This window comes from Epinephelus moara, chromosome 1 (genome assembly GCF_006386435.1).
Source record: "Epinephelus moara isolate mb chromosome 1, YSFRI_EMoa_1.0, whole genome shotgun sequence".
In the NCBI taxonomy this organism is placed as follows: domain Eukaryota; kingdom Metazoa; phylum Chordata; class Actinopteri; order Perciformes; family Serranidae; genus Epinephelus; species Epinephelus moara.
In genome coordinates, this window is record NC_065506.1 from 18,660,246 (window position 1) to 18,686,083 (window position 25,838).

Below are 25,838 nucleotides of genomic sequence, written 5' to 3' on the forward strand. Positions count from 1 at the left end.
AAAAGGACCTCGAACTGGAAGATGACGAAGATGGTGGTACCAAAAGGCAACTGACAAAATGGGGGAACTTCTAATACACATGGTAGAAAGCCTGGTAATGGAGGTCTCAAAGCTGACACAAAGTGTTAATAAACCAGAAAGTTAGGATATGATGGATTTAAAACACACTCTGTGTAAAAGAAACAACCACAAAAGGAACCTTGACACCAAAGTTACATTGAAATGCTTTATTTTCAGTGAATACAAAAAATAGTTTTATTGAGGCCAGATAAATATCTTTTATATCGTATGTTATCACTTATCTTTACTGTAGTAACTTCATAATTTGATTTCTGTTAAGGGAAGGGAAGAACGTACGGACCACTTCAGTTACTCCACATCATTGAAATGCGTCACGACATTGTCATGGTGACAGATATATCGAAATGTTCTTATCACATTTATCTTTCATAGAGGCTTAAAAGCACGAGGAGGAAAAAAAGAAAGCCAATTCTTAAAAATTCAGTGACTTCATAACGTACAATAAAGCAGTTGACAGACCAAAATCTCCAGCCTGTCGTAGTTTAGAAGCACTGTGGTACATGCCCATGGAATGCAGTACAAAAACGTGTCCATATATATATAATATACATACTTATATATATATATACTGTATAGTGATGGTACATTTTAAACAGCGACACATTTTTTTGACTGGCGGACAGTTCCTCTGTCATCCCCAAAGGCCTTACATGTGGCAGATGAAGTAAAGAGAAAGATAGAGGGGATGAAGTTCAGCACTTGGAGGAACAGTACGTTCAAGTGGGACAACTACAGTTAGAAAAAAACCCCACAGACATGAACCTACATTCCCAAACAAACTGCTCGTCCAGTACCTTCTACTGACCGATGAGGTGAAGCTGTTACTCAAGCAGACCAGACACTGTATGGGCTACGGACTAAGGCACTAATAATAACACTACAGACTTGACTGATGAGTAGTGGACCCCTCCCGCCCCGCCCTCTCACACTCACACACAAAATACAATGTCAGAAAACACCTCTGCATTCAGCCCCGACTGTTAAAAAAACCCAAAAGTGACTGTCTTTAGCCGTTTGCTATGGTATACTGTCTTGTACGTGGAGGTCAGAATCACTCAGTGCATCAACGTTAACTCTGTCGCTGTATAAACAAAGAGATGCATCTGAAGCACAAAGCCATGCATTTTCACAGCAGGACCTAATCTTACAATATACTGTAGTTTAATATTGAAACACAGCCCGTAAAGTAAGACGGAGGAACCAAACACACTACAATCAAACTCGGTAAACAAAAAAAAGAAAAAGGTTCTTCTATTGCAGCAAGTGGTGTATTCAGTAAAGTAGCACAGAGCACCCTTAAAGTCAGAGGCTTATGGATGAAAAAAAGGAGATGAACTGCAGTGATTAGTGTTGCAGTCACTTCACTTTCAATCCACTTCTTATGTTAACATCAATTCTTAAAAGTTTTATTTGTTACAGTTAACTCAGATTTAGGTTTTTGCTGCTTTCCGGATTCATAGATTTGCATGTGAATGGACTTAAATCAAACCCTGGCAGTGAGTGAGTATTGCCAATGTAAATCTCCAGGGAGCAGTAACCATCAGACAAAGCACAGAAGCGGCACTGCACGGCATTCAACTTATTCAAGGCGTCTGAGATATTTACAGGTATTTTCAATTTGCATGACATTGTAGCCAATCGACTTGCCCGGTTACTCTAACCTCATATTCTTAAAAAGTAAAATAAGCACTCAGTTATACAACACCATCTCCTGTATTATTACTGTAAGTTTGCATGGTGGAAGGGAAACAAATACTGCCCCCTAAAGCACCATTCATGTTATTGCATCATGATCAGATTGTGTTTATACTGTATGTACGTCTCAATACCTGAAATGATAAGGAATAAAAAAAGATGTTTGAAGGATTGGGGATTGGGGAAGATACCTGACCACAGGCTCTGCGAGTGGCGGTAAGTTAGTGAGACCATTTGTGACCCTTCTCTGCTAAAAATACTCGAGAGTAATAAACGTTCCTTCTATGGTAATATGTATTCCCGGGTAGAAAAGCATTCACATGGTAATGTTAAACATTCCACTTGAGTCTGACTGGCTGCAAGCGATGACACCTATACTGAAAAGCTTAGACAAACATGTAGAGTTTGTTGCACCTTAAAAACACATTGTGTGTACAGCCCATCTATATCCACGTAAAGGAAAGGACAAGAAGAAAGCAGATGCTTATATCACTGTTGTTGAGATTTACAGTATGAAACACTACCAAGCATCCCGCCTTCCTTAGGGTTATGACCACTGGATGTAAGTCAAGACACGTCACATGATTTTAACAGATATTAAGGTGCCAGATTGGAGCATAAAGGCCGACATTCATACAATATCAGAGTACCGAGCTGAAATCTTTTTTGCTCTCCGAGTGGCGCTGCAGTTAAATGGCTATATCACATGAACGGCAATACAATCATTCCTTCATCTTAGAAGTTTATGAACTAGAGCTGCAATTTGTAAAACAACAACAACAACAAAAAAAGAAACTGTAGCTTATGGGCAAACATGAGAGCGTGTGAGCTGTGCTGTTTGTCCCAACGTGTCACATTCTGGTTCAGACTGGATCATTCAAAGTAGTTTTAATGCTATACATGAGGACAAAAAGCAGTTCTTCAGTCGAACCACCACAATCTTTAGGTTGTTTCCAGAAAGTAGTCAGTTCCATACAGTAGTATTTCAAACTTGCAAGTAGTTGACTTTGAGATCTTCCCGTGTGATGTGGACTCACTGCAAACTTGGGCATTACTGGTTTGTTACATCAGTCACTACATATCTGACGTCGCTGTAGGCCACGTACCTGTTCAAGTGTGCCGTGAAAAGGACACAAACTCGCAACGCAAAATTCAGATGTGCTCTTCGCACTGCTTCAGGCGTATGCAGCAGCAGTGACGGCGAGTTTGAATGCTTAGTTGTTGTCCTCTCGTAGTTCGGTGGGCAGGAACTTGTACTGCTGCTGCCTGATCTGAGCCAGTTTCTTCCTGGCTTCTTCCAGCTCTCTCTCCTTCCTCAGCATCTCCTCCTGGGCCGCAATGATCTAAACAGACACACACAGAATTTTTTTTAATTCAAAGCATTTAACATTTAAAGGGTAAGTTCGGTGTTTTTCAACCTGGACCCTATTTTCTCATGTGTTTGTGTCCAAATGACTCATAGGAAGAACAATTTCTGAAACTGGTCTAGTAAATGGTGAAACAGGCTGTAATGTAACCACTGAGGACATGTCGGCACCTTCATTTTACGTCCACTAAAAGTGCTTATTTTTGCCACTGACAAGATTATTATTCTAAATGTCTGACAAACTCTGGAAAGGATAGAGATAGACCTTTTTGTTTAACCAGACGCAGCCCCAAAATCTCTATCACAAAACACACTGGACTCCCTGGCTCCTCCAGTCCAAATGTCAAAGTATCCTTGGGTATCCCCAAATTGTGATAGTGTGTGAATGAGTACTGAGTTGCTGAGTAGCTGTATGGTAGCCTCGGCCAACAGTGTGTGACTGTGCAAATGGGTCAATGTGACATGTAGCGTAAAAGCGCTCTGAGTGGTCAGAAGACTAGAAAAGTACAAGTGCAGTCTATTTACAGTTTAAAGTCGACAGAGACAAAATAAAACTCACAAAAACCGTCATCTTTCCACTGTTCCAACAATCACCAACTCTGGTTTGACTGAAATAAAACCCGTAATTCACCCTGTTAGATGTGAAAATATGCTGGCTCTATACACGCCAAAATTACTGTTTATTTAATGGAGCCTGATGTGTTTTGTGATACAGATTTTGGGGCTGTATCTGGTTAAACAAAAAGGATCATACTCTTTAACAAGAGGTCTGTCTCTGTAGGGATGCTTTCCATAGTTGTCAGACACATAGAATAATTATCCGTGGCAAAAATGTCAGTGGCAAAAACAAGCACTTTTAGTTGACGGAAATTGATGGTGTCATATGCCCTGAGTGGGTGACATTGCAGTCTGTTTCACTACTGCCAGCTGCAGCACTCTCGCTCAATACTGGACCAGTTTTACAAGTTGTTGTTCCCATTAGTCATTTAGACACAAAAACATGGCTGAGGTTGAAAAATACTGAACTTACCCTTACACTGTTAGTCAATTCTGTGGTCACATATACTTATAGTAAGCTAAGTATTAACAAAAGAATGAGTGTGTTTGTGTGTGCATGCAGGTGTGCTAAGCTTAATTTCCACATTTCTAAGTTTACAAATACAGCATGGGCACAAGTACTGGATTAAGATGAGAAATGATATATTGTCTGAGAATACTAAAAACATGAAGACAAAAAGGGGTGAGCTGAGGGTGTTTCAGATGTTGGTCAATATTTCTTAGAGGCGTCTAATCAATGCTGGCACATGTCAGTGCACAGCAAACTGTGGCAAAGACAATTCAAGAATTTAATGCTGCTCAATGTGCTTACCTGTGCTATTCCACCCACAAACTTGGTCTTGACCACCACGTTGTCTTCATCTGCTTTGTCAAACGCTGCCTTCTGAGCGGCCCGCACCAAGTTGTCTGACGCCTTCTTTACTGCATTCCCAGCAATCTATTAAAGCAGGAGATCAGTTGACAACAGCCAATAGCAGCATGTTATGACAACTAATTTTTAAAGCAGCTGAACTGAATGCTGGTATCTTGTTTGGAGTATGTCTGTACTGCACCTGTAGTCTCCTCATGGCCTCAGAGTCCTGGTCAGCCTTCACCTTACAGGCCACCAGCAGCTGAGCGGTGGAGGCTGCCACCTGTTTGGCCGAAGAGATGAGCTTCTCCTCACTTGCATGGCCTTGCACGGAGGCGTTGGCTGCCTCACACAGGTTGCTGGTTGCTGCAGCTACCATACGTGCCTGGAGGGGAAAATAAGAGAAGAAAATGTTAGCAGAGTTGTGCTTCAGATTATATGCAGAGTAAGACGGCCCTTCAATACACACTTACAGCAGAGATGAGCCCCTGGGACCACTGTCCATCGTCCACAGCGTTGGCAGGGATGAGGCCCACTTTGCCCTGAGCCACCAGCTCTCTCTGGGCAGCCGAGGCTGATTTGACCAAAGCGCTGGTGGCCGCGGCGATGGACTTGGCTGCCTCCAGGATCTGCTCCTCGAAGTTCAGCGTCTCGTCCGCCTGCTGAGGGGGAAGGAGACCAATCAGTCAGACAAGATCCTTCACAAGGCTAAAGTTTCTTAACTTGAGCACCACTAGGATTTAAAGTGAAATGCCACGTCGCATCATCGCTGATCGCTCCTCAATGTGACTCTGGTCGACTCAGTTTAGAGCCACTGAGAGAACTTTTACTTTGAGATGGGAAAAGTTGCATCTGATTTATGACTTTCCCATCAATAGTGACACACTGGGTGACTATAAGAAACAAAAGATGACTTCCAAAAGCTTCACACAGTCAGTTACAAAGCATCTTTTTTAAACAAAGCTGATAAGGAGCTAGATGCAACCAAAAAGACAAGACTCTGCACAAAGATTATCTGTCAGTATTACACATCCAATCACACTCATGTCTGCCCTTTTAAACAAACACGCACATACACACGCACACTCACACACATACACACACACACGTTTTCACGCACAAACACATTCACACCACAAGTCTGTAGACAGAGCGGGACACTGTAGGAATATGTTTGATATATAGTTGGGACTGAATAACAACCTAATATATCAAACATATCAGACAGAGCCCTGCAAAGAAGGCCTCCGGTGGTGGGGGCAGGAAGGGAAGGAGGGGAGGGTTTAACTGGGAGCCAGAGAACATATACTGGGACAGGCTTTAGCTGGAACTACCACAGATGGACAGATGATGGGAGGAGGAGGAGGGGGAAACATGGCAGATGTGTTGTATGGAAGAAGGGAATATGGCTAAAGATAATATAGTATGGTTTTGGCGAGTTTTCAGTTTGACAGTGAGGGAAGTATCAGAGATAAAACTCATGAAGTCAGACTCTGATGGGAATGTACAGCTAACGATGGGTAAAAGGTGAGTGTCTGTGATTGTTATGGGAGGTTCAAATTAAGAGATTCTGGTGACGTCGTGATCTTAAATCAGGGTCAAAGAAAATTTGATGGAAATATGTAAACAGGGAGGAGACAGCACGAGACACAGAGCACCCTTTCTGTGAATGTAAAAAATGTTTCAGTTTGTTATTGTGAAATCACACGCTCAACATTAACACTGAAACTGGAATATAAACCACAAACAACAGCATAGAGATGTTTACAGACCGGCAACATAACATTGATAAAGTCACACTTCAAAATGTAGCTTCACAGGAAAACTGTGCAATATACATTTTATATTTCTGTATTTTCACTAAAGAAAATGTCTGAATGCTGGAATTTTACTTATGTATGTAATGGAGTATTTTTATATTGTTGTATTGGTACTTTATTTAGGTAAGGGATCTGAGACATACTACCCAACAGTACATAAAGCAGGTCAATTTTTCTTAATGCATCCAGAAGAAGAAGAAGAAGAAGAAGAAGAAGAAGAAGAAGAAGAAGAAGAAGAAGAAGAAGAAGAACTCCCTAAATAAGGACATAATAAAATCACACTTTAAAAAGGAGGCCATTACTTTTTATACTAAAGTATATTTTGCTAATGATAAATCTGTACTTTACTAATGTGACATTCTGAATGCAGGACTTTTACTTGAAGCAGACCGTTTCAACGTTGTGATGTTACTTCTTTCACTAAAGGATTGGCTAATGTCTTCCCTTTCTGCCTATTGTCTTTAAGTTTACATTACTATTGTAATGAAAGCTTGTGTTTCTGAGTCATGACCTCATAATGAACATTTCCTTTTGTAGTTAGAAAAGCCTCTAATGCAGTTATGGTCTTGTAGCATTAAAGGGAGAGTTCACCTCAAAATCCAATTTATAATTTTTCCTCTTATCTTTGTTGCTTTCTTTTAATCTAGGTTGATATGGTACGAGTTGTTGAGTGTTGGAGATATTTCAAACTGTATCACCGCTCAGAGGGAAGCCTGTATATCTACTGCTAGCTCACCTAGCGCCACTGAGAAAGCTAACGTTACAGCTCAGGCGAGGAGAACGCCATTTATATTTACACCTTGCACACAAGCACGAGCCTCACGTCCATGAGTAGATGCACACTTCCTTTGGCGCCGCGTGATGATAGGTTTGGCAGGTGTAGCTCTGTGGAAACTGTTCACAACAAGGTCTGTGGATTATCTTGAGTAACAGGGTCATGATTTCTGGAAAGAGACACTGCTGTTGACTTTCTCAAATATATTATTTTGGTGCTTTGAGCACGACAAGCCGAGTGCCATCTAGTTCCACTATATTCAAGAGACAGCAGACATCTCTATGGCTGATATCTCCAACATGCTGCAACTCACAGCAAAACAATCTAAACTGATAAAGAGCACAGCACGTAAGAGGAAACATATATATCTTTGATTCTGGGGTGAACTGTCCCTTTAAAGTTTTGAAAACAGAGCAAAGCCATCTTCTTGTACTGCTCTGCAGCTCCTTTAGAAACAACACTGGAGTGGAATCACTATCTCCTGTCCTTCCCCATACACTGACAAAGTCGCAGTGAGTTATCAGGCATGTGGTCACCCACCTTGGGCTTAGCTCGAGGTTTGAGCTGCTCCAGCTTCTTAGCTGCCGCTTCGATGGATGCCGCTGCTCCAAGCAGCTCTGTTTCTGCAATCACCGTCGGATCCTCTGGGTCCACCCACTCTGAACCTGAGATGTGCATGCACACACGCAATTAAGATTTATAAAAAAAAAAAAAAATAAATAAAAAATACTTCACAAAGTGGTGTGTCAAAAGATCATGCCACACAACAAGAACAACACTGTGATCATACTGAGAAAAAAAAAAAAGAGTGCCACATTTCACTGCATCCCATGCATAGCTGATGGAGACCACAAACTGCCATTCACTGCAATGAAGATGGAGTGATTTATTCAAAATGAGACAGCACATAAAATGAAGCGCGATGGATGGAGCTGACTCAATGTACTTGAGAAGCCTGACAGCAGCTGGATTTCAAAATGAATCAATGTTAGTGCTGAGGAGAGAAGGTGTCGGACAGCTCACAACTGGTGAAATAAGTCACAGTTCAGAAAACAATGCTAACTTACCTCCATCTGTGGCAAGAGAGAGAGGACAGGGGTATTACCAAAAGTTGGTTTAAAGGAAGGTTTTGCTGTTATTTGGGAAATTAAAAGCACATTCTCTTAAAGATGTAGTAGCCTCCTACTGGGGATTATAAACATGACAGGTTGTGTTGGAAGTTTCATTAGTAAAGAAATAAGTTATAGATGTACACTGAACAAAAATATAAACCCAACACATTGTTTTCACAACTATTTTTGTGCACAAATTTGTTAAAATTCATGTTAGTGAGCACTTCTGCTTCACCAAGATGATCCACCCGGTGTGGGACAGGTGTGGTATATTGTCATGCTGGATGAACAGCATTTTTACTACTAAGGTGTGCCTTCAGGATGGTCACAATAAAAAGCGCTCCAAAATTTACAGTTTTACCTTGAAAAAAGAAATTTATTAAGCTTTATAAACTATGGATTTCACATGACTAGGGCTACAAGTGTGCATTTCTTTGGTCACACTAGATTCATTTGTGAAGAGAAGATTTTGAGGCCATCGGAGGAGAGCAGTTGCCCACTTAAGTCAGTTACGACGATGAACTACAGTCAGGTGAAGACCCTGGTGAGATTGACAAGCATGCACATAAGCTTTCCTGAAACAGTTTGTGCGGACATTCTTTGATTGTGCAAACCAGTTATTCATCAGTTTGGGGGTTTGGTCAGAGGATCTTGCAGGTAAAGACGCTGGATGTGGAGAGCCTGGGCTGGTGTTGTTACAAGTGGTCTGTGGTTGTGCAGATGGCTGGATGTACAGCCAAATTCTCGCTCTGATGACATGAGTCAGCATGCCAATGGGATGCCCCCTAAAATCTTGCAACATCTGTGGCATTGTGTTCTGTGATAAAACTGCACATGTTACAGTGGCCTTTCATTGAGGTCATCCCGAGGCACGTGTTTAATAATGATGCTGTTTATTCAGCGTCTTGATTCGCCACACCTGTCGGGTAGATGGATGTCTCACTAACACAGATTTTAACAAATTTGGGACCAAAATTTGAGAGATTATTTCTTTATGTGCATAGATAAAGCCTTAGATCTTTAATTTAAACCAAAATGTGTTCATATTTTTGTTCAGTGTAGATTTGAGTTCATCAGATTTTAAACTGTGAAAGGAGTCAGTGCATGAAGTGTGTGGAGTGTGTGTGAGCTGTTACCTTTCATGGCCTCAGCGGTCTGGATGAGCTCTGTGACAGCTCCTGCTACTCGTTTGGAGCAAGCTGCCAGCTGCTGCTTCTGATCTGCAGTTGGCTTCTGCAGCACCTACACACACACACACACACACACACACACACACACACACACACACACACACACACACAGAGTGAGTCTGTCTTTACTACATTGTTTTCAAGCAACATTTAAAACCACAAAACTGTATCAAAGGTTACCTTAATGTCCCGAAATTTCTAAAGATACCAAAGTGTCAGGCTGAGCAGCAGAGAAATTCATATAAAATGAACCATAAGCAAAATCTAAAATGATTCCAGTTTATGTAAAAAAATACAGCCTCTTTGGGTTTGAATATTTCACTGTGAGCATTATGAAAGAGATGTAGAGAGACATTGAAGGAGACAATTTATGTTATGATGTTAAACCTACCAGTAGCACTTGTTCCAGTAGATCAATGTAACCAGTTGTACACTCTGATCCAAACATGAGTGCTCTGTTCTTCACCTCCTCACTGACCTCTGGATGGTATGCTGCTTGCTGAAAGACAAGAACATGTACGCTCCAGATTCAACAGGAACTTTATATTTTCCTTTTATGTGTAAATATATTATGTATATATCTTATACATCATTAAGACATTCAGACATTATACATGTATGGGTTTTTTTTCTATTGGTAAGGTGGAAAAAAGAACCTTGCAGGTGCTGAGCATGTCTGAAATAGCCTTGCGACTGAGGTTGGCTGTATGGATGATGTCCTCCTGCCGGGCAGAATTCCCTGCAGCCACTGCCTTAGCAGTTGCCATGGTGATGCCCTTAGTCATGCGAATGAACTCTTCAGGTGTGGTCGTCTTGTTGGGAGCATCCCTGGATTGAAACACCTGGGGATGACAGTGATGAAAGTGTGTGGGTGTCATTAACAGGTGGTATACAAATTTTATTGGGAGATTCATAAAAACAACATCTCCAATATAAGAAAACTAATCAGAGATTTGAGTCTGCCCCTTCCAATTTTCATGATCAGATCAGTTTTAGGGTGAAAAGCTGCTTCATAATAAAAAAAATTATGAATAGGACTATACACACAGGACAGGCATTACCAGAGGATCGCATTTGATTTAGTCATTACCCTCACTATGTCTGTGTTTCAGCTCATTTGCATGGGATGAGCACAATCTGTATGTTACTCAAATTTACTGACATCATGCCCCCAATTAGATGTCAAGGCTGGACTACATGCAAAGGAAGTACTGTGACAGCCTAAAAATCACTAAGAAGACCGGATCAGACCTCACAAAGAGTCTTTATTTTTCAATTAACCAGATGCCATCGAGGTAAGATTAACTGACACATCCAGTCTAACACTCTTCTGATGGATTTGAGCTTGTTCTTTCTGCGAATGGGTCTCCACGCTGTGTAACTGTGTGTTCCAAGAGAGATCCCCAGGTGATACTAGTCCCGTGCCAACAGGGCTTAAGACTTCATTCAGTGTATATCAGTCATATGTAATCCTTGTAATACTAGTGATACTGCATTAATGTTATCAAACATGCACGTGCCCTACACCCGTCCTCACCGCCAGTTCCTGTTTGATACACTCGATTGTGGCCTCCAGTGCTCTGGTGCCCCGAGTGGCCTCGTCCTCTACAGCCTTAACCGTCTTCAGCAGGGACGTCACGTTGGTTACCATCACCTGAAAGAAAAAATAAAAGAAAAAATTAAGATTACTTTATTTGTCCCAAGGGAAATTTGTCTTGACCATAAAAGCTGACACATAAAAATACATATTGCAATATAGATATAAGTGTATGGCACACACAAGGGGAAACATAAAGTGCATTCAAATACGTGCAACACCGCCTGTAATTTCACACCCTCCTTAAGTCCTGAGTTTAGGAGATTCACTAACAGAGGGATGAAAGAGTTTTATACCAAATCAGGTATCTCCTCCTGTATTTAACAGAAACCCTGCAGCGTCCACCTGATGGGAGCAGCTCATATTCTGAATACAAGTCACAGGAGGGGTCTGAAATAATTTTCCTAACCTGTTAAACTATAGTCATTTCAAAGAGTATTTGGAGGAGGCGATGCTCCCTCAGCTCCATCACTTTCACTGCTGTGTGGACCAGTCTGTTTCTTTGTGACTTTAACTTAACTGATAAAACCAAGTTGAAACTCTGTAACCTAATATACTCTCTATCACGGCATGATAAAATAACATCATTACCCTCTGTCCAACCCCAAACAGTCCTTCATTCATGCTGGCATTGTACAGCAATAAGGATGGAGCTCTGGAGTATGATTAATGGTCGTCACAAATGCAACCAAATTATGTGCATCTGCGTAGATGATTTAGGTATAATTACATCCATTTTGATTCAGTGGAAAAAATATTGAATACCTGTAATACTGAGGCCATGAATAATGAGAGAATAAGAGAAATACAAACACAAACAGAGGCAATAACAACTGATACCTACATATAGCCCCATTAAGTCATGGATTACACAACTTACACTACACATGTCCCACTGTGACTCCCACTAAATATGTCTTACATTGTAAGCATACTTAGCATATTTATATATGATTATGGATATAAGTCCCTCGTGTTTTGTTCTGTGATTCGAGCATTGCACACAGGACTATGAGGGTGTATTTCCTCAACCTTTCAGATGGGGGCGCACAGCACCTATGCAGAGAAAGCCCCTAGCCCTCAAGACCTGAACTAAAAATCTTACAAATGATTGACAAGATTTCTTTTTCTTCTCAGGTCCTAAAATACATGTGAGGCATGTTGTTATCATCTCCATGACTCCCTGACACACTGAGCTGCCACAGACTGTGAAACTGACTTTTTTTTTTTTTTTTAACTTCACAGCTTGAGGTGATAATGAACAGTCAGCAGTGTCATCGGTGGATTAAGAGGCTTTGAAAATTTACACTACATACTGTATGTGTTGAAGCCAAGGATTCAGTTATCCTGGACAAAAATATCCCAGTTTCCTGTTATCCAGAACATCAGTTTCCTGGCTATTTACATTAGTGAGACACAGTGTTCGGTTAAACTCATGTGAACAGGTCTCATAGTGACAGGAGAGGTGCTGGGGCTGATTAATGGCCCTGCCTGAGGAAGAGGAGGATGTCCGCTATGCATACATGCAGAATGTGAGAGTTTTAATAGATCTTTTTTATATCAGATGCACGAGAAGTGTAAAAAAAGAAAATAACAGCAATTGTTGCAGATCAGAAAACAAACTAGCATAGCTGATTATGCTAGTGTCAGATTTCTAAACGTGAAGACGTCACAGGCACCATATTTAACTGTACCCAAGCCCACTGGAGGCCTTCAAATTAGATGACATAGTTTCAGGACTTGCAGACTCCCTGCTCCCTCACCTTGGCAGCACTCTTCAGCTGGTACATGGATGGATCATCTGCTGCCTTGCCAGAGGCACACTTGGTGGCACTAATGAGCTCAGCCAGCGCCTTGGCCACATCTTTGACAGCATTTATCAGAACCACCTAGAGAAAGGACACACAGATAGACACCAATTTATTTCGACTCAGCCTGGAAAGAGAGAAAAAAATGCCATTTACAGCTCATTCTTCCATATCTCTGATAACAGGCACACTGAATAAATGACAAACAGAAAACTGAGGGAGAGAAAAACAAGACTGACTAACCTGCGTCTCGGGGTCGTCCGAGCCAATACTGGCAGCTCCCAGTTTTACCACATCTGTGAGCTGGGTAATGGTTTTGGCAGAAGACTGGGCAGCCTGAGCCAACTTGTCCTGACCGGAAGCCGCACCGGACACCAGCATCTTTGTGTCCTCCACCAAAGCTTTGGCCGTCTTCAAAATGTTTTCCCTGGGAGGAGATGAGGAGGCAGAAAGGGAAGGAAGAGAGGAGGACAAAAGTGGTGGATAATCTTTCAATGAATGAAGCACTTGATCTTGGCATCGCAATCCAGATGAAATAAAAATGTAAATGTGTGTGAATCAGTCGCCAAATGCAGATGCACACTGGTGCACATCTCTTTTTATGTCAAAGACATTTGTACATCAAAGCTGCATAGGTGAGATCATGACATGAGTCGAGTCTGTTATTTCTTTAAAACTGACAAGGGAAATTGTAGGAAACTGCTGCAAAACTTCGTCTTGATTTTTAAGTGGGCTGCATGACATAATCTGAGATAAAAAGTGAATCCATTCCCTTTCATCCTCCCCCGGCAGGGCTTCTCTACATTTTTGCTTTCATGATTCTTCTGTGAGGTACAGTACAATTTCACTAACAATTATCTGTAAGGATCTGGGTTAATAATTCTTGGTCATAGCGGCATGTAATGCACCAAGTCTTGTCTTGGATCATTAGATATGTCTCTCTTTGACCTACATTATTCAAAAAAGAACTTTAATACGAGTCAGACAGTAGATTATGGACAATGTTACTTAACATTTGTGCAACAATGTGGGATTTCACAGAGGGTAACCACAATTATTTAATCCTTTTTTTAAATTTCACACCATGGGAATCCTGCGTCTGAGTGGAGTCTTTAGTCTAAGAGCAAGAAGAGTTAAGAGATGCGACACTTCCTCTATCTTTCAAACCCTCAGGGTAATTTGTAGTTTCCAACTCCAGAGACTTCCTGCCCCCTGTTCACCAGCTAATATGTCATTGTGTCAGTTTCAGATGAAAGATAACCACAGGGCAAATCTCAGACTCCAGTCATGTTTTGTGCTGAATTGAATTAGTGATGTCCTGCGCAGTTGTATCTGTATGCTGACACAATCGGGCATATTTCCAGCTCTAACCTGTGGTCGGCAAAGGACTCGTCATTCTCTGCATTGAGTGTGCCGGCGGAGGCAAACATGATGGTGGTGTCGAGATCGGCGATGATGCCAGACACTGCGCTTGCTGCTGTGATGCAGGCCTGAGTGCCTTTGTTGCCTGCCTGGAGGGCGGAGAGCACCAAGGACACCTGAGGACACACACAAACATAACGCCCTATAATCACACAGATGAGGATGTGCAGACATCTTGACCTGAGGCAGAACGTGCATTTGATGTACCTGAAGTGTTTGAAAAGCAACAGGATTGGTGTACTTTATCTATTTTTGAGTTAGTTTCTATACAGAAGTATCACTGTGTTTTGGTCAGTTGGAGTTGAATACATTTTTACTGGTCAAAACTGGGCAGAAAAAAGCAACACACTGCTATAGAGTCTGACAAACACTTCCATTCTGCATTGTATGCATCTCCTTGGAACGTGATAAATAATGCATTCAACAGAGAAGCCCAAACCGTTAGTCGCAAGAGGATTTAAAAATCTGCTGTGACAGCAAAACACCATGTCAGCGCAGAGCAATGCACAGCATCACTCACTCAGTGAAATGAGTACGTGTCAAACTGGTTTCGACTCCATTTGTTTTCCTCGCAGATGCCTGAGTGGCAGTAGAAATTGATTAACTGATGTTTCCCGACTCTTGCTGCTAAAGAATAAAAATGACTTGAGTTCTTGCATATTAGAAATGATAGCTTAGCAAAAGAACAAGCATGACATGTTGTTTTCTTGTCATTAACAGAAGAATAAACTCTCGCTTTATAATAATAATAAAAAAAAAGGTCTTAATTTGAGAGTACTGTCTAAACAGCAACATTCAGGGGATTCCCCACTACTAATACCTCTAGAGGAATTTGTTTGCATTCACCAGCCAGATGTGTACAATAATGCTGGACTGTTTGGATATGACCGGTGCAATACTAAAGCATGAATTATTAAAACAGTCTGCAGGGTAATGTGTTTTGTCAGGGACTGTGAGTTAAACAGGCAGCCTCTGAGGCTAAAGCCAGAGGTTAATGGTTTCTTCCAAAATACTCTAACTCAGGAGGCATATGATAAAATAAATCACAGCACCAACCCTCTTATTTTGTTGACACTGTTACATGACATGCTGTATCCTGTTGCTGCTTTGCTTACGTGTGTGTCTGCTCTATGTGTTCTAGGTGCTGCTCACTGATTGACTCACTGATGACAGATGAGTGACTGAGGGCACCTGTGTGAAGGTGTGGGCTGGAGGTACATAAATGGCTCCTTACTCAAACAGCCCACGCTCTCTGACTCTCTCAAGCATGACACAATGTTTTTTGTTTGTTCTCTTATTTGATCTTTTTCTGTAAATAAATGTTATTCTGTTACATCTAACCCAGTGTTGCGTCTATCCTTATGCTGCGGATTTCAAGCCTGTCGTAACAATTTCATAAGAGCAGAATCACTCGGTGTAAAACTATGTAGCTACAAAATAATGCTTTGCTAATCCAGTAAAGAACAACATTATACAGCGATAGTTTGGTGCAGATCACACTGGACTGAGCAGGAAAATCTCTCTAAGTGATTTGGTATTAACATAATTACGAAATGAAGATATAAAAGCAGTTTAGATAATCAATATAGGACAAAAATACATAAATAGACATTAATTGGCAGAACTATGTACATTTCCTCGAAACCAACAACAACAGGGTGTCCACAGGTATCTGGCTCCTCAACTTGCTACAGTACTTTTTAAGATCTTTTCAAGATAACCTTTGACCAAATTATTTTGGCAAATCAAATGTTTGAGGTAAATAAAACCTCACAAATTAAAATCAAAGTCCATTTAATGACTTTTAACCCCTGATATTCATAAAACTGAATTTAACATTTGACATTTTAAGACTTCTTAAGGATCTGCACACACCCTGAACACAACTTAAACCAGATGTTTTAATGGCAGGATCATACCTTCTCTGTGACTGCGCGGGCACATTCAATGAGCTCTCGTTTGGTGAAGCCGTCAGAGGGAGTGATCTGCAGAGCCCCTGCCTTCTGGACGAGGAAGATACAGCCGTGTCCGAGCTCCTGCACTCGAGTCTTGATCTGGAAACCGATCTGGATAACAGAGCACACAGCACAATACAAATTTACTGAGCACTACTCCTCGTGCAAAAATTCAAAATCCAGTTTATATGAGACAACTGAAACAGAAATAAAATAGCGTACTATAAATGGTTATACAGCTCGACAATAACATATTTCCTATGTGCTAATTATTCACACGCCTTTTATTTACACGTATGCAGCAATAAGTGTTAAAGAGATAAATCTGCCACACTGATGTAGCAGAGCTGTATAATGGGGTAGACAATTTGTCTTTGGGTGACACCCAGGCCATCCTCACCTCCTCTGGCTCAGCTGTGTGAGCAGCCAGTCGTCCCTGAACGGCCAGCTGGCTGTAGTCCCCGGTGACCTGAGAGGCCAGGCCTCCCAGCTCATCTGGACATGTCACTGATTTGGTCATCTGAGGGATAAACACACACAGACTGTTAGTCCAAACTCAGACACACAATTTACTCTACTTTGCTTTTAATGAAGTGTACACACTGCAGCTGCCTGTGCAATAAGAATGTGCTTTATTATAAAATGCTAAGTGTGTTCCTTATAACAACATTATAAGCAAAAATGTACTAATTAATACATTCTCAACAAAACAGGAAGTAAGGAACAAAATTCCACCTACAGCTGTAAGGTTACTTACTTACTTTTTTTTATTATTGACAATTCTGAAAGCATCTCATTTCAAAAGTTGTTCTATCTAATCAGCAAAAATATAATCACAAGTCGTGGTCACATTCCCAAAATGTCAATGACGTAAACAACTATTTTCAGAGCTTACCATTTCCTGAGCAGTGACAGCAATCGCCTTGGAGTGTTTCACCATACTGGTCTGGTAATCCACAAATGAGCCCTCAGGTTCAGGCGGTGTACCTTCATCCAGCTAAGGAAGGAAACAAAGACACACACACACGATTAAAATGGCACTGCAATTTTCACTGTACGCATGATTGGTTTGTCCTTCACAAAAGGTACAAACATCTCCAAACATGAAGACAATCAATCATTCAGCTCTTAAACCACAGTGTCATATTCAATCTAATCTACCCTTCAATTAGAATAATTCTGCCAGGTGCGCAGGCATCAGTTCATCTGCAAACCAACATTAATGCAATTTTACATTCAGATAAACACTTGGAATGAATGATAAACACTCATTATAAATTATCCGCCAAATCCACTCTGTAATTACAGCTTTCAAATAGCATCAACTACAAAACCAGTTGATCACCAGCTTGCAGTACATACATTACTTTTCTAGCATTTCTGCTAAATTAGATATCACACAGAGTCGTGGCAAAGCTGAGGAGACGAGAGAAGTGACGCCATATGGGGAAAAGCAGGCTGGCACAAAAATCAGTCTACAATATCACAAGTACATGATGTGTTAGCTTAGCCTGCCACATGAGGTAACACCTTCAAATCAAGGTCTTGACTCAGTGGCCAAAGTTCCTTTAAATCACCTCTGCAGAGACTGACCATTATGTTGATGGATTATCTCCTTTAAATCAACTCCTGACATGCACACGCTGAGTGACAAGTGGACAGAACACACACACACACACACACACACACACACACACACACAGATCCAAAATGATCTGCTTTCATTAATTATTCATGGCGTGCCACAGAAAGGTGACGCAGAGATGCTGTTCCCTCCGGTGACCCACACCTGAGACACTTCTTCACCCCTGCGATAAGTCTCACTCAGAGAGGCGAGGAGGGATTTAATTAGTTGATGCTATTCTGCCTGTACCTGAGATAAAAGGCTGCTTCTTGCTTCACACCTTATGTGTTTGCCAATAGTCTGACTGTTAATTGGAAAGATGGTCCAGAGGCCTAACACCGGCTGAGGGTGGCTGTGTTGACAGTCAATTTCCTTCTGGTTTGATGGCTTGTGATTTTTATTAGTATGCTAATGAGTGACTTTTTAAGGTGCCCAGGAAACACTGAGGTTTTATTCAAGACATTACACACAGGAACAGGAAATCCTGAGTAAAAAAAAATGAGGAAGGAAATCTGTCAAATCAATTCCTCTGCGCTCACTATCAACTTCTAACAGATTTATTCCACTTGTTTTCTCGACAGTATTTTGGCTCTTTACGTCACATACCTTGCCAAAACAAGATGTTTTCCGCTATGCAATTTTGCCAACTCATACAGATTATGATGAAATGGTAATTTGATGCGTAGCCGCAGGCAGCCGCAACTTTGTCCTCACTTCATTTCAGTAATTGCTGCAGCGAGAAGTGGAAAAGGAAAACCAGAAAAGGATGTCTGGGATTTGCTGCTTAGTCTTTTGCCACTGGACAAGTGGGAGGAGGAGATTACTGCCTGTAGCTGCTCTTAAATCTTATGAAAGAACCAAACAGTGTGAATCGATTTCACCAATCATAAACTTGGTATTAAAAACTTGGAGCAGCACTCACCTTGGCCATGGCCTCTGCGATGGACTCCACCATTCCTCCCACCATTCCCACTTCACTGGCAGCCTCGTTCAGTGTCACCATGATATCGTCGACCGCCTCCTTCATGAGCTGGGCTGCCTCTGCTATGGCATCATGGGTATGGGATGCCTGTGAGGTGTGACAACGAGACACAAGTGATTATAAGATATTAGTAGGATTATTATGCACCAAAACACCAAGGCAAAATCCTTCAGCAGGAAAAAGCATTCAGATCCTTTACCTACGTAAAGGTACTAATATACACTGTAAAAAGACAAGTAGAAGTCCTGCACTGAAAAAAAAATACCTCAGTAAAAGTATGTAATTAAGTCAGAAGTATGTAAGTAAGTCAGAAAAATTTGTATACACTATTGGGTAGTCATTTTATTATTTTACTCCGTATGTTTTGTTCGCAAAAATCCTTATTTGTAAAGTTTCATATATAGTGATGAAAAAGTGCATTTCCCTTTAAGATGTTGTGGGTTAGAATAAAGTGAAATAAAAAGAGAAAATTAAAGTAAAAATACAAGTAGCTCTAATTTGCAATTAAGTATGGTACTTAAGCAAATGTACTTGGCTACATTTCACCACTGAATCCCCTGTATGCTAAAACCTACTTTGCAATAAACCTGATTGTGATTAAGTAAGACTGTCCAGACAATCCTCCCAGGGGTGGAGCAGCAACATATAAGACGGAGCATGACAGTTTTACCTTGGGGTTTCCTCCACCCTCCTTGGCAGCATAGAGCATCTGCAGGGCAGACTCAGCCAGGGTCTTAGTTTGGTCCAGAAAAGTCATCTGTTGCTGGTGGTCCATCAGCTTGGATGCCACGCCCACAGAGGCCTTGATCAGCGGTTCAAAGTAACGGGCCAACTGGGTCACCTGAGGCAAAGGATTCAAGTGTTTCATGAGATGAGAAGAATTACAGTATGTCAGAGACCATCAATGATCATTTATTTATATATTTATCACAAATCTAACTTCGTCCAGACAACCCACTCCTTACATGTAGAAACATGAAATAGTCCTGCTCATTAAAAAGTATTAATGTGTTGTTCCACAGCTACAGTGTATAAGTCAAGTAATTAACTCCCTGCCCTATATACCTTATGTCCTAGTTGGGAAGCTTCGCCTCTGGCAGCGGTGGAAACGGGGTCAATTAAGTGGCCAATTTCCTGCACAGTGGACGTCAGCTGCTCTTGTAGTGCCTAAAGAGAGGAAATAAAAAGAAATTGGTTTTTGTCTTGCTTTTTATGTGAGACAGAGGTACACTCAAATTAGTCAGCTGCTAAAAAGCACCAGGCAGGGAACTAAACAGGGAGAGGTTTGCCCAGAGCTACTCTAGCTTCTGATATGTGAGCCTGAACTCGTTATAATGCAACTAAAGTGGTGCAAGTGCCAAAAGCTGCTCTGTGACCAGTTCTGCATTAAAATATGTCAATCTCAGGTAGGGGGGCATACAGATGCAGTGGAATATGGGTCTGCTGCCAGAAGGAGGAATAAAAATGCTGGTTTTCACTGCAGAAGTTTTTAAACCAACATTAAAACTCTGATTTCTGTCTAATGAGCTATTGGTGACCTAGAACGGACAGAAACCTAATTAAAACCACAATAATAGATCCATAATTTAACAGAGAGAGACAAAAAGCAACACGAGGACTAGAAAAAGAAAGCAGAGAAACTGTAAAACTGACAGGGGGAAAGAAAAATAAAAAGGACACGATGGAGATAAACAAGCAGACAAGGACATACAGATACAGACAAATGCAAACACAAAGATAACGGTAGTTGCCTGTGGAAAGTTATTTTCTGATGGTTGCTTACCTCCAGTGAGATTTCATCCCTGCTGGGTAAGTTCTGGCTGACTGCTGCCAGAGAGGCCTGCTCAATGTCCCGGATACATTTGTTGATGTTATCAATTGACGAGTCGCACTCCCGCTGGCCTGGGGCCTTGTCCCTGAGAACAAAATGGGGACAGGAAAGGAAGAGGGAAAGAAAGCAATAAAAATGGTTGGAAACAGAAATAAGAAAAAAAAGTTAAATCATGATGTATATGGGGAAAAAATGGGACAGGGAGCACGAGAAAGAAAGGAAGAAGCAATATATTGGAAGACAGAAGTGCAAATGTTAACACATCTAACACTTATTAAAACACAGACAGGTTCCAGGATGTCTCTTTAACATCTTCTCCACTGGCTCCCTCATCTCATTGCTGCTCTGGTCACACAGCTGAAATGTGGCCTGTAGGGTCTCGTCACCATACAGGGAGATCAAGCTGGGCAGCCAAATTAGCTTTGAAGCCTGTGAGTGGTCTGGGGCTCGGGCCACATGGGCAGAATAAGTTAAGTTAAACATCCATTTTCATGCACGGCAGCACACTGAAAGTGAAACTAAAATACAACCTCATCCATGTGTTTAATGAGACTAACAAAGCTATGAGGACGGCTTTCGAGGGACGGAGTGCATTCTTATTTGGCACCGCAGTGTATCAGTGGATGCTATTAAAAAGGCTCAGGACAACCTCTCAGCACACAAGTCGCAGTCTGAAAAGGAAGACTGTGATAAGGACATCAGAATTCAAGATGCTAAGCTGGCTGCGTGGGAATGCTAACGTGCAGATGTTCTGAGCCGAGCAGGAACCTTAAAATTCAGCGCGTTTGACACTGGGAATTAGTCTCTCATGGGCATCAGTTTTGTTCTGATCAAGGTCAGGTACAAAAGCTATGAAAGAGGAGATTAAAAATTTAAGCTGTGGAGGTAAAAGAACAAGCATTTGTCACGCCATGGTACAGTATTTGGGCATCCTTTCTCAAGGACACTGCGTTAGTCTCAGAGACGTCTTATAGAGCAATGAATGAACACTGGAATGAATCAAAACTTAATTACAATTTTCACCTCCCATAATCCCCTTTGTGTATCCAGAAATAACTACATAACTGCAGGGAAACAGAGTACAGCGGTGTGAGGATGGGGTAAAGGATCAAAATTATGATGTTCAGGTAACTTCCTGGAGTTTCCCTTGGTTGCTTGGCAGCCTCACGGCAACGACAAGACTCTACAAAGCCACTGCTCTGGGCCAAAAAATAGCCTGTTACATAACTACCTGTAAAAGATTAAATAAACAAGATATAATAGCGCATTAATTAATGAGCTAAAGAGGTGCCGGAAGGTGGATTTTGCTACCTTGGATAGAGTCAAGCTAGCGGTTTTCTACTGTTTCCAGTCTCTATGCTAAGCTAAGCTAACCGTCGGCTGGTGGTAACTTCATATTTACTGTATTGATAGAAGAGTGGTATCAATTTTCTCATACAAGCTAGTTTCCAAAAATGTTGAACCATTCCTTTAAAGGTTGACCCTCAGATACTGTATTTGGCACCCTTTTTTTTTTTTTTTTTTTTTTTACATCTGACTACATTTTAGCTCACTAACCTGATGGCTGTGATGAGACTCTTGATGGAGTCCGACACAGTGCGAGAGTGACCGGCCAGAACAGACCAGGTGGGCGGGTCTTTGGGGTTGATAACCAGTGAGCGTGCAGTCTTGAGCAGGTAGGTGGAGCTGTCAAGCATGGAGCGTGCTGAGTGGAGGATGGGCTCCTGTGCTGCAGAGCCCTACAGAAAAAACTTGAACTTCAGCGAGTGTAGAAATGTTTGCATGTATTACAATATCTTGTTTTTTTCAGCACGTGCCACTATTTGTTATAAAACTTCCATTGATCTAATAATACATGTAATAGCTGTGCATGAATACTACAAACACTGATGTTCACATAGCCGTACCTCGTGGCTGATTTGAGCTGGCATGCTCGCAAACTCTGGGTTAGAAGCAAATGTTGTCAGGTTTTCCACAGCCTCAATTAGTGGACCCGTGGCAACTCGACACTTGTTTCTGTTCTCATCCGAGAAATCACCATCTAAAGCCTGGACAGTGAGAGCGATGGAATATGAAGCTGCATGACACAATTCTGATTAAACCACAGTGCCTATTAAGTTATCTAACCCAAGAGTCAAGAGTTAATCAAATCATTTACAGACATTTGACAGAAATTATTTGTGGGAACAAATATGAGCTGATATGAATCACAAATGTTTCATTAAAATCATTTCACATCAATCACAATTACACTACTGTCAAGGCTAAATCCATATCTGTACTGGGGTGAACCGATTAGGGGACAGAGCCAACACTTGGCAACACTGGTAAAGAAATCCTACCTTGATAGTTTTGACCAAGTTGGCAGTGCTGTTGGCCACCTCCTTGGCAGACTGGACAAAGTGCCTCTTGGCAACTGGATTGGTTGTCTTGGAGGAAGCAAGACGGCATGCGTTGCACAGTGCTGAGGTGTGCTTAGCGACAATGGTGGCTGCAGAGAGCACCTGCCACATTATAAAAAACACAATGTTAAATATGTAACTCAGATTTTATATGAACCATAGCAATGTAAAGTACAGCGTTTGTACCGCAGACATTTCCATGTACTGAAAGGTATTTACTACGGTACTAACATGCACCTCTTCTTAAAGGGCATCTTCAGTAGTTTTCAACATGGACCCTATTTTGCCATGTTTTTGTGTCTAATTGACTAATGGGAACAATAATTTCTGAAATCAGTCCAGTGTTGGGCGAGCGCAAAAATAAGCACTTTTAGTGGACGTAAATTGACAGTGCACAATTGCCCATTAATGTTACAATTCAGCCTGATGTGCTGCTGCTGTCTAAAGCCTACTCACGCAATACTGAACCAGTTTTGTTGTCTGCATTATTCTCTCTCTAGACACAAAAACATTGGAAAATAGGGTCCAGGTAAAAAAAACAAAACAAAAGAATTAAACTTCTGGCACAGACTGGTAAGCTGGAAGGTGGCTTACGTAAGAGTGCTGTGGGGGGTCTATAATAGGGCAAAAAACTATTGGTCTGTCACAAATAATGTTGAAGAAAATAAAGGTGATAATGAGTGAAATATTGGACTTTCAGACATGCAGTGAAGGCATCTGGCTACACAGTTGGACATTTCTGCAACAGGTATTTCCATATAGTTTACAGTTTTGAGTGCTCTGAAAAGATGTCTTTGTCAGCTTCAGTTGCTTTAAGAAAATGTAATTTTGTTCTGCCTGTTACGGGGTAAAATTATAAAACACCACATTGTCTTTTTGAACCTTTCCTCTCATTACAAGTTGGGCTCATTTAAATGCATAACATGTCCAAAGATGTGGCAGCATGAGGGAAGGATTCAGGGAAATGTTTATACCAGACCAACATGATAGGAAATGTACATGTACTCTGAGCAATGAAACAGTCAATAATCACAGCAATATAAAACTTGTTTAACGCTCATCCATGCAACACTCTGACCTGAATCATAAATCATACTGTGACACATCTCTGCTGAAAAGCTAAGATACCCATCCAACACCTAATCCTGTCATAATGTAGAGGAGACTGACAGGTTTTTGGATGCTTCCTATAAAGAGAACATTGTAAGTGCATGTACCTGGGAAGGACTGCTGTCTGGATCCACAAGATTCTGGCAGGCCATCTGGATTGCCTGGTTGGCTTTGGCAAACTGGATAGGATCCACCAACCCCTGGTGCCCTGCCTGACTGTTGGGATCAGACACACCCACCAGGTAGGAGGCCTGTGGGGAAAATTAAAAAAATCATAAGAATTCACCAGCATTTCCACTACAAACAAAAAGGCGATATATTTTAATAGCTCCTGTACTGTGAGAGTTGTTTCTCCACATTCTGTACCTGTCCCGCAGCTTCAGTGAGGCCACACAGAGCTTTCGACGCTGATCCTACACAGTCTCCAAATGCCGGCACATCTCCAGTCTTGCAGTTCTGAGAAATACCTGCCATAGACTCTCCCAGGACCTGGACCGAACAGAAGGGCAGGTCAGCAGAACAAAGAGAGAAGAAAGAGAGGAATGCTTAGGATGCTAAGCTCTCTGTGTGTGCAGAGTTCTCGGTGTTTGATCACCAGGCTGTTTGATTTGCGGGCCTACCTTGGAGTTCTCCATCACACTCTCGATGCAGTCAAAGTACGAGAGGTCATTGACTGGCTCGTTGGGATTGTCTAGCATTCCTCTGACAGCCTGGGAGAGGAGTGAGAAGTATGAGTCTTAGATTGTATTTCACAGGTTATTTATTTTCACACAATCCTCTCTGGCTATTGAGACAATTAGTAGAAATATCCTTGGGTACTACTCAGATAGATCATGGTAAATAAACCTAGATTTAAACTCCCACCAGTCCTCTTCTGATGTGACTGCGGATTGTCCCTGTTTGATCAGAAGGCTGTAAAGTTCTGTTTACCTCCAACTCTCTCAGGGCGTTGTCACACTCCTTCTGGCCAGGCGCCTGCTGTGTGCACAGCGTGATCAGCTGGTTAATGCTGTCAGTCACAGCTCTGAAACAAACAAATGAACAGAAAAAACAATAAATCACACCCTAGTTATTGAAAATGTGTGGTAACAAGTGTGTGTGAGTGTGCAGGTTTTGACATGTGTGTGCACATTTACTGGAGGTATGAGTGCGTTAATAACAAAGCCTGTGCATCCACCCTTGTATACGTTTACACACTTGTGTTTGTTTGCAAGCTTCTGCAGCTTATCGGCAAATATTGAAATTCTTCACATAACTTTTAACGTGTCTGAAAATTTTGAGGCTGGCAGCTGCCAGAACCAATAAAGCCTTTAATGAAGTTGTGACTTTCATTGTGAGCAGATGACTGGATGCATTTTGCTGATAACATGGACGTCATAACAACACAGACTTTGCCTTGATGGGTAATATTACCACAGTTCAGTATGCTGAATAAGTTGCTTAGTTACTAGGTGGTTTAAAACAAACTTGTTCAAACATGGGAATGGTTTTATACTGATAGAATTAAAATATAATGTAAACATCCTGTCTGTCAGTAAAGCACATTTATAGCATGTTCTTATCTACTGACTGGAATAATAATGTGTGTGTGTGTGTGTGTGTGTGTGTGTGGGGGGGGGGGGGGGGGGGGGGGTAGTTGTGTTACCTTGCGCAGCAGCCA

General features: G+C 41.5%; 1 protein-coding gene across 3 annotated transcripts in view; it reads right to left on the reverse strand.

Moving 5' to 3' along the window:
* Window positions 1-212: 212 nt before the first annotated feature.
* The window catches only part of tln2a (talin 2a), a 121,900-nt gene continuing 96,274 nt past the window's right edge, over window positions 213-25,838 (reverse strand). For 2 of the 3 annotated variants that reach the window (XM_050042919.1, XM_050042911.1), the window contains 26 exons: window positions 25,109-25,202; window positions 24,799-24,888; window positions 24,545-24,667; window positions 24,286-24,429; window positions 23,009-23,170; window positions 22,574-22,714; window positions 22,224-22,405; window positions 20,619-20,751; window positions 19,901-20,002; window positions 19,506-19,676; window positions 18,776-18,922; window positions 17,125-17,226; window positions 16,630-16,749; window positions 16,194-16,340; window positions 14,224-14,390; window positions 13,096-13,279; window positions 12,808-12,933; window positions 10,985-11,101; window positions 10,104-10,289; window positions 9,839-9,946; window positions 9,394-9,499; window positions 7,686-7,810; window positions 5,024-5,212; window positions 4,753-4,935; window positions 4,512-4,637; window positions 213-3,119 (listed from right to left, as the gene is read on the reverse strand). In XM_050042919.1, the coding sequence (XP_049898876.1) occupies window positions 2,991-3,119; window positions 4,512-4,637; window positions 4,753-4,935; window positions 5,024-5,212; window positions 7,686-7,810; window positions 9,394-9,499; window positions 9,839-9,946; window positions 10,104-10,289; window positions 10,985-11,101; window positions 12,808-12,933; window positions 13,096-13,279; window positions 14,224-14,390; window positions 16,194-16,340; window positions 16,630-16,749; window positions 17,125-17,226; window positions 18,776-18,922; window positions 19,506-19,676; window positions 19,901-20,002; window positions 20,619-20,751; window positions 22,224-22,405; window positions 22,574-22,714; window positions 23,009-23,170; window positions 24,286-24,429; window positions 24,545-24,667; window positions 24,799-24,888; window positions 25,109-25,202 (3,604 nt within the window). In that variant the 3' untranslated portion in view covers window positions 213-2,990. The remainder of the gene's footprint in view (window positions 3,120-4,511; window positions 4,638-4,752; window positions 4,936-5,023; window positions 5,213-7,685; window positions 7,811-9,393; window positions 9,500-9,838; window positions 9,947-10,103; window positions 10,290-10,984; window positions 11,102-12,807; window positions 12,934-13,095; window positions 13,280-14,223; window positions 14,391-16,193; window positions 16,341-16,629; window positions 16,750-17,124; window positions 17,227-18,775; window positions 18,923-19,505; window positions 19,677-19,900; window positions 20,003-20,618; window positions 20,752-22,223; window positions 22,406-22,573; window positions 22,715-23,008; window positions 23,171-24,285; window positions 24,430-24,544; window positions 24,668-24,798; window positions 24,889-25,108; window positions 25,203-25,838) is intronic. The other variant, XM_050042928.1, reaches the window with a different exon arrangement.